Genomic DNA, 17,529 nt, shown 5'->3' with positions numbered 1-17,529 from the left:
AAGTTACTGACGATGACGAAGTAGTATTCAGTCCAACTGTAGAAAGTCCTTCATGACTAACCAATAATCGCCCTTAAAATAACGTGAGTTGGCGTATGTAGTTGTAACATATGCCTTGTAATCCAAAAATCGTGTATTCAAATCCCATGGACCCTATAATTTTTTTATTATCAGCAGTAACGTTATACAAAAAAATTTGTATGATACATTTGTTAAAAGTGATTTTATTTTGCGCGTGAGTTTGCTCCACTTGCTGACGCTCGTTTTGCAATAATCCCCACTCACAAAATAAAATGGCACTTTCAACACTTGTAGGTAAAACGTGAATAACTATTTTTCCACAAAAACGGCTTTATTAAGAAAACTTGACGATTCAGGTATAGGGACATGATATATCGTCTTGAAGCATTTTTCACCATATTTCAATTTATCGAGTAATATACAGGGGGTTTTATTTGAAAAAATGAACTTTCGACTACTTTTATGCACAATGGAATTAATAGTAATTTTAGTACGCCCTGTATGATATGGAGTCGATTTCTTGGTGTTATTTGAATATATCGAGTTTGTCCAAACTATCACCAAATATCAACTTTTCATGAATTGAGAGTACTGATGTACTTAATTTCAATTAAGGCTATGTTTTGGACCATATTTAGCACAATTTATAATGTCCCACATAGGACATTATCAACAAAAAAGTATTAAAATACTAGAGCAATTCTAAAAATGTATTAATATACGGGGTGTTCCATTTAAAAGAATATAATTGCTAGGACTTTTTGATAGAAGTGGCAAAGCCGCAATGCTGAAAATATTTTAGATCGATAGAACAGGTAAGGAAATGTGAGAGGTGAAATTTTCAGAAAAATTATGCTTTGCGTTTTCCAGAAACGTCTAACCTACCATCGACCGTGAGTCACGCTGTATAACTATTAAAATGCACATAAGTAAGAAAAAATCAACCGAAATAAAATTTTGCTGATTGTTATGCAAAATCAAATGCTGGAAAAAATATATTAACAGAATAATTCAAACCAAAATAAATTCCCGAGAAAGTTGTTGATATCACCATTTTATAATTTGCCTTTGTTTGTTCTGGAATATGGAGTCAATTTGTAGAGTGGATCAGAATGAATTTTCCAATAAATTTTTGCACATTACTATATATTAGAAAACAAAATCTCTCCAAGGCGTCTGTTTGAACGCGGTCAACTCAATAACTACTGATTTTACGTTTATACCTCATTAATGTGTTGTACAACTTTGATTAAATATGACGGCGCTACCTATGGCGCTAGGTGGGAGTCTAGTCTATTAAAAAATGAAAGAAAGCTTTTAGATAATTATGTGTTCAGATGAGCCAAAGTTTTCAATATTGATTTGTGTAAATCCCATCCGACGGCAGATCCTTGTATAGCCAAGAGTTGACTGATCTCTGCAACTTTGATTAGGAACTTTTTCTGATAGGTTCAAACGTGCTGACAGATTAGTGGTCACCGCCTTCATTGTCAAAACGAAAATTGAATACATTTTCATTTGACTGTCAGTGTCTTCCTGAAACTACCACTTCACCACCTTAATAGTGAGGTCATTCAATTTGGAACGCTGGTGAAATATCTTGGCATTGCCCTTGATGAAAAACTCACCTAGAACGCTCACTTTACACAAAGTCAGACTGTCGAAAGATTTGTGGTAAAACTTGGGGTTGAGGTCACAAATGAATCCATCGGATTTATGTAATGAATGTCAGACCAGTGATCACTTATGGTGCAATTGCCTGGTGGCCGAAGACTTTGGAGAAAACGACCCTCTAGCTTACAGAAACAGGCTTGTCTGGCAATCAGTGATGCCGTCAGTACCATAACGTTAGCGGCCATGGAGGTCCTTCTAAATCTTCCTCCTCTCCACATTTTCCTGGAGAGAGAGGCTAGATGGACTGCAAATTTACTTGTGCACATTACCAATTGCACACATCAATTTGAAGCAGAGTGCAACAAACTGTTTGTTGACACTGAAAGTCACAGCATTCTGGAAATGACCTCTGACTTTATGCCACCATTTGTCAACTATGAACTGCCTCAGAAAGTACTGTTCCCGAGTAGAGAGGACTGAATCCTCCGGGAGAAAGAAATATTAAGAGCAGATAGTTGTTGGTTCACAGATGGATCAAAAACACCTTTCGGTTACGGCGTTAACAGTCGCAGACCCAGAACAGAGATATCAACCTGTCTAGGAACCTATGCGACTGCATTTCGAGCGAAAATTTACGCTATTGAATTGTGTGGGGAGAGATTCCACGAATCCAACTTTATACACAAGTCGATAAAAATACTATCGGACAATCAATCGGCTTTGAAAGCTCTTGGCTCCTACCGAGCAACGTCTAAATTGGTAGCAAATTGCCAAAAACGACTTTCCTCGATAGAAAGACTTAATAGATTGTCTCTGGTCTGGATTCATGGCCATACTGTCCTGGAAAGCAATGATGCTGCTGACTCCCTTGCAAAAGCGGGAGCGGAAAGCGGCTTCATCGGACCACAACCTGTCATTGGCATCGCTTTAGGCTTCGCCAAACGAAGATTGAACACCTAAATGGCAAGAAGATTCATGAACTTCTTGCTTGATACCAAACAGTTGTTGGACTATAGTAGGAATGAACAGACATTCTCACAGGTCACTGTCATTTGAATAATCATATGTAGAGACTTGGACTGCCGAAAGACAGTATTTGTCGCCTCTATTTGGAAAATGAAGAAACAGCAGAGCACATACTTTGTGTCTGCCCCTCTGGGGACCAAATCAGGTTTTTAGAGTTCGACAGAGCCGTACTCTCACTATCTGACCTGAAAGACCACTCACCATACAAACTAATCGGCTTCGTTAAGAATCTGGGTTTATTTGGTCGAGTGTGAATAGGTGTGAACCACAATATACCCTTGTGGGTTGCGGTGGAGGGTCAAATAGATCCACCCACTTCAACTCAACCTCCTGAAACTATTACATTATTTCTCTGTTTACATTTTCACTAACTGAAATAGGTTAGCCCTAATATATAATCATTGGTGAATTTTTTTTCATTTAGGTCCTTTCAAAAAAATTGATTGGTCATAATTTTTTGAATAGTTATGTTTCTAAAAATAACGATTATCAATTGTACTTTTCGAATTGTTTAATTGTTAGTAGATACTTTCAATAAATTGTAAAAAATAATCAAAAATTAATTCTATGATTGATAATGGATTAGATGTTATCCAGAATGTCTAAAAAAAGTTTCATCGTGTAATCGTATACTTATGCATAATATCGATATTAAAGCAACTTTCAATTATATTAACACAAGAACTTGTTATTCTAATTCTACATTATAATTAATTGTATGTCATTATTATTGAAATCACCTTCAGAATAAATAGATACAGGTACTTCCGCGATTCAAGTAAGTAAAACAATTTTTATCATCATAACCGTGGTAGGTGATCTTGTGAGATTTTTCCAAGAGAATGACAGGAAACATGAAAATATGTATTCTCAACAGAGCCCAAATGATTTTGACAAATAATGACCAACCACCCACAATCAAGCGATAACTGCGGTAGCAGAAATTTGTGAACCTATCCTGAAATGCCATCGGAAAACTAATCGACATGTTTCTTGAAATGATATGAAATAGAGAAAGGTTAATGCAGTGAAGCTGCTGGAATATAATTCCATGAAAATCAAAAGATAAATGGATGAGCACTATTGTGATTGATTGATCAAACCACCAACACTGACATCAAAAACTTGGCAAGCTGACTTGGGTGTCACACCAATAGGTGGTTCCACTTATGTCTCGCTTGCGTTTGCAGTTTTTTCATAAGTTACTTTTTTGGTATTTTACATTTTTGCCACCGAGTGAATTTGTTTTGGGTGGTGGTATGAATTTGCGTTCAGGTATCTATTAGTGTGTTGCTTTACGATATACCGTGTGGCCTAGTGAAACGTCCGGTTTTTTAAGATCAGCACATCGAAAACTGTGAGTTGTTTACGTTCTTTAACTTATTTTGTGGATTTGATCCGTGGGTGGATTCAATTTAAATGAATATACCTTGAAAGTTCTTAATGACCATGTGACCCAATCACGAAAATTTCATTGAGATATTTCAGCCAGAGTTTTGGTTTCAAGTCTGATGTTTCTTTCATAAAGAAACTGGCAATAATGGGTGATAGTGGAGAGCCCATTGATGTCCCCTCAATTTGTCTGTATTGTTGGTGGTTATAGATGGAGTAGGTGTTTTTGATGCAATGTTCCGCCAAGACATGTTCTTCTGGTTTGATTTTTTTTTATTTTTCATAATGCCTCTCAGGTGGGCACCTGAGTATATGATTCTGACAAGAATATCGTCCAGACTGATGGTTTGTAGTTTCAATATGTCTATGAAATTTTCAGCATGACAAACATATAAATTTACCTTTTCCGCTTTCATATTGAATTCATATTCCTCCAATTGAATCTCTCATCAGACAATTTCCACAGTTGTGTGAGAAGTTTTAACGAAAAGCACCAGAATAACCATTGTGTAGATATTTTTTCGTTGACATTTTCTTTGTTATTCATTTTCTCTTTCATAGAATTAATAGTTGACATGAAACATGCCCAATTATTATTTCAATGAGTGGCCACTTTCCTAGTTTCATGAACATCGTACGTTACAACGTAAAGTTTGCGTTCGGTATATAAATACATAGACGTGCTAACGAGAGTATTTCATTTTATTAAAATTTAAGAGAATTCACGGATATGAAATCGAACACCTTCACATGTTTTTGGCTGTCTAATGGTGATCAGCAACAATAAACAACACTTGGCTGCATCCCAATACATACACAAGACACACAGATTCACCTACAGGAACTTAACGCACAGTCAGAAAAGCTCTTGTTCACCAGGCAACAAGATGCCCTTCATATTTATAGCTATAACTGCCTATATGTCATCTGAGATATGAGGTAAATAGATAGAATTAAATAATACAGGTCCGACGTAATTCAATCTTGCATTTTGAAATAATTTTTATATTTTTTTCTAGACTTTTGAGGAGTCGAAACCTGAATATACTGAGTAATACATTTCAATATTTTATAGATAATAGGGCATACGATTTGACCTACTCACCGAATATATCTGAGAAGAACGATCATTGCAGGATTCATAATCCTTTTCTCGAACTGATTCATAAGGCCATAAACCACCAATAATCCACTGAGGATAAAAAAGGTGTCCACGAATAGATCTCCATGGAATAATAAACAGGCAATTGAAGATCGGTATTGCTGTAAAAATAATAACAAGGTTTTGTATAATATAACATGAGAGGATAAACAGATATTCTATATTAAAAATTGAGTTGATATACTATATGTAACCCCGATTATCATTTATGAAGTCAAGTCATGATCAAAATTCATATTAAAATGAACCAAAACATTATTTTTCTACTCCTTCCGTTTCAAAATAATCATTACGTATTTGACAGCAGGTAGGTAACGGCTAATTTATAATACACGTGTATTCTGAATTAATAGCGGCCATTTCCGTGAGGAATTTTAAAAAACGATGAGACATGTAACATTTACTCTGATGAATATGATCACACGAATACATTCAATTGTCGATAATCCCGAATCTGAACATTAGCAAATATTCCAAATTACGTGCCTCTCTAAAACGCAAATCTGATGAATATAAATCAAAGGAGTCGTCGACGCTTACCACTGAACAAATGAATTAATTCATTAGGGAAGCTCCAGATGACAAATATTTTTTTTCAAAGATGACACAACTCCCCTTTTTGCTTCCAGGAACTTTTTGGAACAATTTTTGAAATACCAAGCACAATATAAAGGTTAATACTGAATTTTTCAACCTCACCACCCAACAGTCAATCATATTTTATTTACCAAATGCCTCTGAAGCATAGCATTATACTATATGAACTCTAACAACCAAGCAAAAGGATTTGAAAATATTTTACAGAACAAAAAATATCTATTCGCACTTGTATTTGACATTATTATATTATTTAAAACTCCTAAAATTAATTTATCCACTCGTGCTCGCCTCGTTTCGCTGGCGCGAGTTGCTAGCTTCCTCAGTGGTTTATACATCCTGAGTTGAGATCTCCAATAACTGAATATTTCGGCTGCGTAACGTGTATTTATGTTGAATCTTCAGGTAGTTTGGTGTGCTATTACCTGTATCTGGCTTATGAATATTACGTGAAGCATGTTTATATTGATAAAGGTAGTCTGGTGTAATAATACCTGTACGTGGATTTGATAAATTGTCAGTAACGTTCGTTGACCCTTTTCTACCTGCCGTCATGATGTTTGCCATTCTTGAACTCCTCAGAATGGGATTCCATATTCGATTGAGGTTTGTCCTAGACTGCAGTTTCTTTCATGCTCCTTCAGTATTGTTTCCATAGATCTTTTAGTGGTTCCGATGTATATCTACCTACAAGTGCACGGTATGCGATAAACCCCCGCTGCTGATAGTAGATCCCTTTTGTCTTCAGCCGAAATAAGGCTTTGTTGAATCTTCTTGATGGGTTTGAAAACCATTTCGATGTTGTGTTTCCCTAAGAATTTTTCTATCTGTGACCTTAGCCACTTTCGCTGTGATGTGATGTGATATTAAAATGGTGATTGTGATAAAAAACTGTCATAGGAGAAATATCACCTCGAACCTTCCAAATCATATTGTATGAAAATTACAAGATCCAATCTCCTATAAAAACTAATGAAAACCTTAAAGAAGTTTCGAATACTGCAAGGGAAAAATTGAAAACGAAATGACGAGGGCAGATCTTTAAGTCTTAAGGCCCAAAAATATTAACATAAGCAAAATGAAAATATTTTTAAGCAAAATATCACATAGAAACAGTAAACTCATAGCAGCGCCTTATTGTTTTGATGAGGGCAAAATAGTAGAATATACAGAAACAATCTAACTATGTGTAAGGAAATTCACTGTATGAATTCATGTAGTTTTTGGCACCAAACTATGCCATGCCAATGTTCAGGTCTTTTTGAATGATGATATTGAAATCGTTTGTTTGTGGAAGCACCGAATAAGTGAAAACTATTGTAGAGATTCATATTTTAATAATTTTGAAATGGCGAATATTTATTGCAGGCAAATTCATATTCGGGGTGATGAACACGTACGTATCCTTGTGAAAAAAGTATTAAATATAAAGAAATGCTTACATTGAAAATATCTTCAGAAGGTGAAATCGAAATATGTGAAATTTGTTGTGAAGTGAATAGCTTAAAAATTATAGTTATCACCATTTATAGAACTCCACATTAGGGGATGTGAATCTCCTTTTGGAGATTATATTATATTGGTTGTATTGTACCATTCTCTGGGAGGAAATTTATTATTGTGTATTATTACAATCAAACATTGCAGATCATCTATCCCACATAAAACTATTGAAAAGCGAAAAATAACTAATAATGAAGAAGAAAGTTCCGCATCGACCCTAGCAACATTAATGCATCAAGAACTGAACTCTACAATATGGTTTCCAACGTTGAATAATATGACTATCCATGATGGATTCTCTGTTTTCTTAGAGTCCCTCTCTTGGTGTTTCGATATCTCATGTCCCAAAAGAAGAATTGTTGTCATTAAGGGCATGAATAATAAATGGATTTCTGACGATGTTACCCATAAATTTGTTCAATAAGTCCGAAACGTATTTGTGTCGTACATTTTTTCCGGGATGATTATCATTGAACATACAGGTAGCAGCTCTAGTACCTTTTCCATTCTGGTAGTACAAACTCACTATTTCAATCCGTTCTCGAAGCGTATAAACCATTGCTTCTCAAGAATTCACAATAACAGAAACATCAATTGTAACTTCACCTGATAGGTAATCGTCATTGTGGAATGGGACAAATACAAAATGAAGAGAATATCGATTTCAACGTTAACCAGGCAAAAAAGTATACTTCACAAAAACACCTATGAAACGAAGGCAACAGATTGTACAGAAATTCATTCAGGGTGGCTCGTTTTCAACTCAAATAATTTTCCAAACTATGAATTTCAGACCAAAATGTATTCTACTTCTTTAAAATCTGTTCATTTTGGTACATCTGATAATGCAAAATAATTTATCCATTTGAAAATAAATGGTAACATGATCTGGAGGTGCGATAGGAAGCTAGATCAAATGTGTCCCTAAATCATTTCATCAAAAGTTATTCAGGTTAGCCCATTTGAAATGAAACGCACTGTACACAAAAAATGAACAATGACTTGCGATTCCAGTGTTGTTTGGAAATGTTGTGGTGGGTAATCACATTTTTTCTGAACCTTACTGCTTGTGAATATGTGATTAAAGAAGAAATGTTGCAGTATTCATCTAGATATGGATACATCAACAACAACAATTCTTTCGTATATTCAGAATCGACTATGAGTGGTTTTCAAGAGGAATATAGTCATCCCGTGGATGATACCCTGAATTCAGTTACTTTAAGTTTGATTCGATGATCGAGATGTGTAATCGCTAAAAACACTTTCACGATGAAGTGAAAAAAAACATATATCAAATGGTATTTTTCTCAAACATCTGCCGAAATATTATACAATACTGAAAACCCTTCAGTTCATAAGAGATTCTGAAGATACACTACATTGAAGATACATTACACCATGGTGTAATGACCAAAACACAAAAAATCCGTTGTTTTCATGCTCTGTAACCAATTGGTTGTATATTTCGAATGAATCAACAATCATCCATTCTAATGAAAAAGAGAAGCCTCATTTGACAAACTGTTTCCATTAGTTTGGAAGGCGAACTCTTGTTTTCCTTTTATCTTTTATATGCACCTTATCCATCCCTATAATCAATAGAGTTCAAATTGACAAACTCATCGTGTCATTATACGAATTTGCGAAGAATAAAAACTCAAAGTCGTCTCCACAATTTATTATCTCCTCAGATGTTAGAACGGTAAAACCATCAATCAGTACATGTTCCGAACCTATATTGGTTCATCATCAGCTAATTATTTAGAATTCTACAATAATAGGAGACCAACATAACAATAGATAATACAATGAAGTATGAAATACTTATATGGAAAATAATTTTTTGTAATGGAAAAAAAAAAATTATCACATGTTACCAATGAATTAATGGTCACAATGACATGTTGATAGTAATGATTTTTTTTTATATTCAGTAAAACGATGGAAGTTTATAAAATCCTATCTATGAATGATTGACGTATGGAAGGCTTAGAGCGCTTATACCCACTAATTAACATCAAAATCAATAAAAGAAGAGATACAATAAAAGAAGAGCGACATAACAGTAATTGATATGATGAATTATAAAATACTAACATGCTGAAGAACATTTTTAAAATGAAGAAAAAAAATATATAACAGGTTACCAATGAATAAATCATCACAATGACATGTTGATAGTAATGCATTTTTTTTTTAATATTTCGTAAAACGATGGAAGTTTATAACATCCTTTCTATAAATGATTGAAGTATGGGAGGGTTAGAGCCTTTATACACACTAATTAAAATCAAAATAAAAAAACGCCACATGAAAATGAATTCTAATGAAAGACATCCGAACTAAATTGGGTGAGAAAGGAGAATCCCTCGTCAAAAAAAAATAAAAAAAAAATCAACATGACATGGAACAGCGACCATAGACCTGCAAACACAGAACACAACAGAAGAAGGACCAGCACATACATATCAACTCGTTGTCTGAGCAAACAGATTCGATACCATCTATACATGCCAGCTTGTTACAATAATTTGTGAAAGTAATCCTATGAGTTGAACTGTAAGATCAATAGAGTTGGAAGAACAATTGTCTCGATCAGCACCACCATGCGCCCATATATTGCCCATACATGGAATGAGGAAAAGTTTTCAAACAGCTGGAGCCGACCACCAAACAACTGTACAACTATTATACTGATGAACTGAACAAAATAAGGGTTTATGGAAGATCAATGCAGGGAAAATTTAGTTAAAATTGAGGAATTGAAAAACTTTTGTCAATCAAAATGTACTAGTAGATTGAGAGAGATAACATTGGGGTTAATAATATATATATATATATATATATATATATATATATATATATATATATATATATATATTATTATATATTATATATTATATATTCACCAAATTCATGGCTGACCCAAACAAAATCAAAAGTATATGTTTGACTCTGGGTACAGTGCTGCCAATCACTCCCATCTGAAGTAAATGGTTTTTTGACAGACTCAGCACTACATCCAAACCCAAAACTATATGTTGCTTGGAGACCCTGGAGGAATTAGATCCAATTTTAAAATGAAATTGTAAATATTGCTGAAGTTTTTGTTCATTTTGAAGGGGTTGGTGTGCCTTTTTTTGGTTATCCTGTCGTTTTCTCTGTCAAATTATCAAACTTCAAATGTCTTTTCAGAATGTCAATTATCAAAATTCAAATATTTCCTCTTTCCCCTCTCTCTTTGGGTGCTACTACGCCACCGAGTAAGTGCCAAGCATGAGCCAGTGAAATAATTTCAAATGTTTAATTAAAATAAGTTTTTGAACTTTTTCTCTGTAATTTCGAGTTGAATGTGTGACATTTTTCTGCATGATGAAAAGCATTGACTTTGTTTTTCTCATTGCCACGTCTACTATAACCTCAGTCAGTACGTACATGTTTTACTTATCTGTTTTACGATTTTGTTGAAATGTTTGAAATTTCTTGTAGATGTCTCGATAAATGGAATAAATATTCTCGAAAGATCGACCATATGACAGCCCAGTAATTTTGACTGCATCCCCAACAATATTCCATATTTCTCCTTAAGTAGTCAGTCGAAACTATTCTGATAAGAACAAACGAACTAGCATCTCTGTATATATTCAACAGAAATTTTCTCAATCTGGGACGCTCTCTATTATAAAACACAACTTCATGACACAAACTGTTCTAGAACATCGTTGTTATATATCTACTTCAGACATGAAAATTAACGCTAATTAATAATAATAATGATAATAATAAAGTTGCGGCAACAAATATGCTTGCCGTTCCAATCCTACTCTAATCAATTGGAATAGTGAAGTGGACTCGGGAGGAGTTGTATCAACTCGACGTAAAGACCCAAAAAATGATGCATCTCTATAAGAGTTTGCATCCCAAATCGTCCGTTTCACGGTTGTACTTCCCCCGACAACAGGGAGGCCGTGGACTTTTGAGTTTGGAGTGTCTAGATGACAGAATGGTACTGGATACAGCCTGTAAAGTCGTCAGGAGTTCGGATCCCCTTCTCTGCATGGTTCGTGACCATGAGAGAGCAGGAATCGGAGCATTTCTCCTTAGGGCAGCTGCCCGAGCAGGAGATGAACTCGGTATAGTTTTCGACTCTGAACGAGGTGACTATAACTCTGTCACCCGTTCAGCAAAAAGCTCAGATAAAAGCCGCAGAGATCACCTTACTTCTGCGGAGACACAAGGATAAGCCAATGCCAATGGGGTCTTCTTCAATAACATTGGAGACCTTGGCTTATCGAAGCGCCTGACGTTCGCTTTTCTCAGGTCGAGTGGGCTAAAGTCGGAAACTGAGGGGTTCATCATGGCTTGCCAGGATGGTGTCTTCAACACCTCAGTTTACCGCAGTCGCGTGATGGGTATAGAGGTTGCTGACACAAGGTGCACGGCCTGCCGCGAGGCGCTCAAGACCCTAATACACTTGCTATCAGCATGTCCAGCATATGCGGTCTCGGCCTATATCCATCGACATAACGCGGCCCTAAGAGTGCTATATTATCATCTACGGCACTCTTACGGTATTGACGATACACCGATGTTGCCCTACGCTCCGGGGGATATTGAATCCGTTGTGGGAAACGTGAAGTTCCAAATTTATTGGAACTATTCGTTCCCCACCCTCAGGCTCATACAAGCTAATAAGCCTGATGTAGTCCTTCTCGACCACCAGACCAAAACAATATTTGTCGTGGAGTTTTCCGCTCCTGCGAGACGAATATCGTCAGAAAAGAGGGGAAAAAAACGAATAAAATATCGAGATTTTCTCTTCGAACTCCGCAGATTCTATCCAGATCACTCTGTCAAGATGGTTGTTCTGATTATTGGAGTCCCTGGTGGAATGATGTCCTCTCTACTCTCGAATCTCAAAATCATACCGGCTTGCCGCACTAAGGCAGAAATCTTAGCCGCACAGAGGCAGAAGGCTGCCATTCTTGGCTCACTGCGCTTGCTCAGGACACATGATTCTCGGACCCAAGAGAACACAGGAGAGCAAGTTATGATAATACTGACTTTTATTTTTTAAGTAGGAAATTTTTATAATTTGACTTAAAACTTGTAATACTGAGATTTTGCAAGGATTTAGGAACGGAGTTGCGCAACTTATAAATTTGATATGTGAAGGAACGTCTGAATGTTTCCGTTTCAAATGCCGGTGGAGATAACAAACCTCAGAATCTCAAATTCAAGTTGTGCACATCCGTTCTAAATATTATTTTTCTATAGAGATATATAGGAATTTTTGTTAGGATAATTTGATGATATAATGAATTTGCATGGTGAATTCTTCCAAATTTCATATCCAACCATCCGATTTCAAGCAATCCCTGTGATATTATCTGAAACTTTTTTATGCCATGTATCAATTTTAAACAAGAGTTTTGTACTTTCTGGATTTTTTTACTATCAACAGTAGTCAGATTTGTACCATATAACGAATCCGCATAATTGAAGTTGGACAAAACTAATGTTTCACATAATTTCATTTTAACACTTTTTGGAAAAAATTGCCGGTTCCCATAAATCAATTTTAATGAGCTATATGCACGTTGAATTAACTTATTGATATGTTTTTCGAATCTTTGATTATAATGTTTACTTTCTGCGTTTTAGCACGATTATATGCAGAACCAAAAATAATTTCTATTCAGTAGAATTGATCGATAAGTAGTGATCAGAAGCTGAATCAATGAAGGTCGCTAATTCCTGATTTATAATTCCACAAGCATTATCCACTAGTGGGGAAGGAAAACTGTAATAAATTTGGGTGTCATCTGCATAGACGTGAATCTTACATAACTTCAGAGATTTGATCAAATTGATAGTTTATATAGAAAAAAGCAACGGGCCCAGGATAGAGCCCTGAGGTACTCCTGATTTCAGTGTCAAATATTCACATTGGACCATTCCAATTTCTACACACTACTCCCTCTCACTTAAATACTTTCGTAAAAGAAAGGTTGCCATATCAGAAAAACCTATATAGCCCAAAATGTTAGATAACAAATCTGTATTTGTAGTGTCAAATGATCTACTGAAGTCTAAAAGGACTAAAATTGTACATTGGCCTTTATCGATAGAAGTAATTATATCATCTACAATATTAAGTGAGGCAGTAGTGCAGCTATGACCTTTTCGGAAGCCAGATTGAACAGTGGGCAGTAATGAGAAATTAGTTGAATGCTCTCTTATTTGTACTTCAATACTCCATTCAAGAATCTTGGAAAGGATAGGTAAAATGCTTATCTCCCTAAAATTTTTGTATTCTGCAGGTTGTTGATTTTTGGGTAGAACCTTTACTACAGCCTTTTTCCAAACTAACGGGACGACACCATGCATCAGGCAGAAATTTATAATATGTGTGATATACGGAACAATAAGAGGGCAACATAGTTTGATTAGCGTAACATTCAACCCATCACAACCCATTGCATTTGATTTGATTTTACATATATTGTCATATACGAATATGTCATCTATTTCTTTGAACTCAAAACTGAGTGGTACAATATTGTTAAGCCTGTAATAATCCAGAAGATGATCAGGAGGAGCAACATTAGGAATAGAATTCACTAGGAAATCATTAATCCCACTAGGATTCTTTAAGTTTTCCGGAATTTCACTTCTTCTGTCATTAACAAAATTATATGATCTAAGTGTCTTCCACATATTCTTTGACGCAGAATTATTAAATTGATGAAGAAAATAAGCCCTTTTTTCTCTTATTATAGCTTGATTTGTATAATTTTTCAAATCCTTATAAAGTTGTAGATGACTTGGTGACTTTGTCTGCTTAAATTTTCTCAATGCTTTATTCCTCTCGCGTATCATTTGTTTTATTGTAAATGTTAGCCACGGAGCTTTTTTTTCGTTATTCTAGATGTAACTAACTATTGGAGCATGCTTATCGAATTAATTTATTAAACAATTCACCAAGTATGATACTTTTTCATCCACATTATCTTGATCGAATATACGGAAGAATGATATATTTCTCAAATCATTAATGAACAACGCCTCGTCAAAATTTTTGTAACATCGATAAGTACACATCTTTGGGACTGTAACCCTTTTCAAATTAAGTTTACCATAGACTATGAAATGGTCAGAAATCCCATGTTCAACTACCCCCTTTTCAATCAAATGCTCTTTCCTAAGTATAATGTAATCAAGAAGAGTCTCTGAAGTGTCTGTTTTCCTTGTTGGCTTATTCATAATCTGTGTTGAATCAAAGATATCTAAAATATTATTAAGTTTCCTAAAATTGGCGTTTTCATCAAGAAAATTTATATTGCAATCACCCATACAAATTAGTTCATCAACAGTTGGGAATATAGATCCCAGGGAATCTTCAGACTCATCAAGAAAATCATTTTCAGCTTGATCATGAGGTTTATAAATCACCCCGATACCATAACTCTTTTTATTTATAGTCAATTTTATCTACAATTGCTCCCACGCATTACCTTCATTTTTAACAATCAAATCGCAAACATGTTCATTTTTTACATAAATGCATAGACCCCTTCCTCGTACATTTCTATCTCCCCTGTATAGTCTATACTCATTAATATTCAATACATCATCAGTGACGTACCCAGATAACCATGTTTCACATATCAAAAAAACATCATATTCATATTGTTGTAATATGTTTTTTATTTCACAAAGCGACGGAAGTAAGGATCGTGCATTTAAGCAGGCTAAGCTAAAATAATAGATTTATATTTACAGCGGACAACGAATACCTACAATATCAATATACTCACAAAACCAATTATAGCAATCCAGTTTTTACTTCAAAAACTTTATATCAGAACGTTTTTTGTAAGAAGCAACCAATCCCACGAAAAACGGTCTCCTACCTATTGAGGGAACAGACGAACTGCACATGGCTCGCTTATTCGAGATTACAGATTATTTAATTTTGTGCAAATAAAAAATAAACAATATAAATGCTCAGTTTGCTGTATGAAGAGTGGAAAGGCTGGAAAGTGTTACTTTTCAATTTAGCACTAGATCAAACTGCTCTTATGTGGCCTTTCAAAACACTACCTTACCTTTTAAGATTTTTATTCAAAGGATATTAACAATGTAATTCAGTTACAAGTTGATTTTATTCATTTAACATCATAGTAATGGGAATCTTCCGTTCCATAGAAAACCATACCTGAAATGTACAAGAATAAATGTATGCTCCCTGACTAACTGCTTTGATCAGTACTTACGCATTCTCCTATTGCCAATCGACGTTGGAGATCCGAAATTCCTCGCTAGGTTGAAATAGTTGTTATTGTTTGTTTCTCAGTTTTCTTCACCCATCATTTTTTTTAGCCGTTGTCTGCCTTATTCCCTATACCTTTCCAAGAATATTTCTTGCATAGATTGTTATTCATCACTTCCAGAAGGATTACTACATATTAGAGCCATATCGCCTGAAAAACAATATTAGTTAGCTCTGGGTTTCTGAATACTGTTTGATATTTTCGGTAAATATTCTGCATAATACGAATGCTTAAATATTTGTACTGAAAGGGAAGGATGTGGCGACTTACCTTATATGTTTCTATTCCATCGCATGAATAAGGATTGGTAAATAGTTGAAAATAGGTTGGAACAATATTTTGTAAACATTCGTAAACAAGGTTAAGAGACAGCTGTTGGTTGACATCTGCCGAACTTTCGTAGTGTCGTTCCGTCGACTTACACCGAACTAGTTCTACAGTTGTTCACGGGTGAGGGATTGATCGGCTACTCAAGTTGTCAAGGGTTGTTTTAGGGTTGCATTGCTTTGAGAAGGAGTTTTGATGGGTCATGGACTTGTTGATGATGTCTCAAGTGGCTGTGGAGGAATTGATAGATTTATGATGTTGTGCACAGCGTCCCCTTGGTGCTTGTAGGGTAGGTTGGACGCACTGTGGCAACAACTGGTTAGCTGTCAGATGTGGCAGTCTCTTAGTATTCGGAAGTTAGCCTTCGATGAGCTTGGTTCGGAGTTCAACGTACCATCAGACTGATTGTAGGATATATATGGTTGTATTTGTGCCATCCTTCACGGGGATTATTTCTACAAGTCAGGATTGTATAGTGGAAGACTGATTGGTCATTTTGGTGTGGATATTTGCAGTCTGAAACTTAAGCTCTTTTGAGGATTTGTGGTGGTTACCGAACTCGTGCCAGGTGGAAGGATTTCCGAAATTAGGTATGTCTGAATCACTGTCGCATCTCTCATGTGGTCTTAGCTATGATATCACCTCTTCAATTCTACAACCTTCGTTTCTCGTCTCTAGATTCATAAGAAACAGAAGGCCCTTAGTCACTCATCAAGTCCCAGTAGGACTTCCGTGCAGAGCACCGCACACGAAGAAACGTATAGAAAACCCCTTGGCCAGGGTAAGAATTTTACCATTAAATGTGTTTTTGATGATTTTAGTAATTTCTGATTCCATCGTTATATTTCAACTGAATATATATTAGTATTGAAGAGAGGTTTCAACACTCATTCAATTTTCTTGATTTTTTTACGGGTTAAATGGTTATACAGGGCACCCAATATACCAGGGGTATTGATTCGTCAAATAGTCCCTATTGAATGGGGGTTGAATCTCACCTTGTTTTTATCTGATTCTGATTGAGAATTTTCTTCCGTAGGGTTTTTTTTTCCTGTTTTTCCTGTTTTCCGGTTTTCTTGGTTTCCTGTTTTCCTTTTTTTTTTTCTTTAAGGGTTTTTTTCCTATTTTCTTCTTGGGTCTTATTTGGTGATCCATTACTGGTCCAGCTTGTCGTGCCCTACAGGGTGATCTATCTTGGTGGTGCTACAGGGTGATCCATCTCCGCCGTACTACAGGGTGATCCATCTCAGCAGTACTACAGGGTGATCCACTTCCGTCGAACCACGGGGTAGCCTAACACCATATACCGGGTGGCCCAAAAGGAGCACACAAGTTATAATTGATTTATTTGAATATTTGTGCTATACTGAGTTATTTAAATGATTGTTTGCCCTTATGTTTATTGATACCTGTTGAGATAGTGTTTGTTTATCGTTTATTGATTAAGAGTTTGTTTATTATACCTGATTGATATAGTGATGCATTTGTGAAACGGAAATTGAGGTATTTTCTTCCTTTCACGATTGCTTGTTGACACCGATGCGCCTA

The 17,529-nt window shown here is 35.5% G+C and overlaps 1 protein-coding gene across 7 annotated transcripts in view; it reads right to left on the bottom strand.

Moving 5' to 3' along the window:
• LOC111516152 (nose resistant to fluoxetine protein 6) overlaps positions 1-17,529 on the bottom strand; it is a 327,989-nt gene that overhangs the window by 136,476 nt on the left and 173,984 nt on the right. For all 7 annotated transcript variants that reach the window (XM_074186129.1, XM_074186130.1, XM_074186127.1 and 4 more), the window contains one exon: positions 5,159-5,316. In XM_074186129.1, coding sequence (XP_074042230.1) covers positions 5,159-5,316 — 158 coding nt within the window. The remainder of the gene's footprint in view (positions 1-5,158; positions 5,317-17,529) is intronic.

Source organism: Leptinotarsa decemlineata, unplaced genomic scaffold, assembly GCF_025532065.1.
Source record: "Leptinotarsa decemlineata unplaced genomic scaffold, Ldec_3_MD MMD2_tig00078422_RagTag_RagTag, whole genome shotgun sequence".
In the NCBI taxonomy this organism is placed as follows: domain Eukaryota; kingdom Metazoa; phylum Arthropoda; class Insecta; order Coleoptera; family Chrysomelidae; genus Leptinotarsa; species Leptinotarsa decemlineata.
This window is presented reverse-complemented; position numbering and strand designations above follow the sequence as displayed.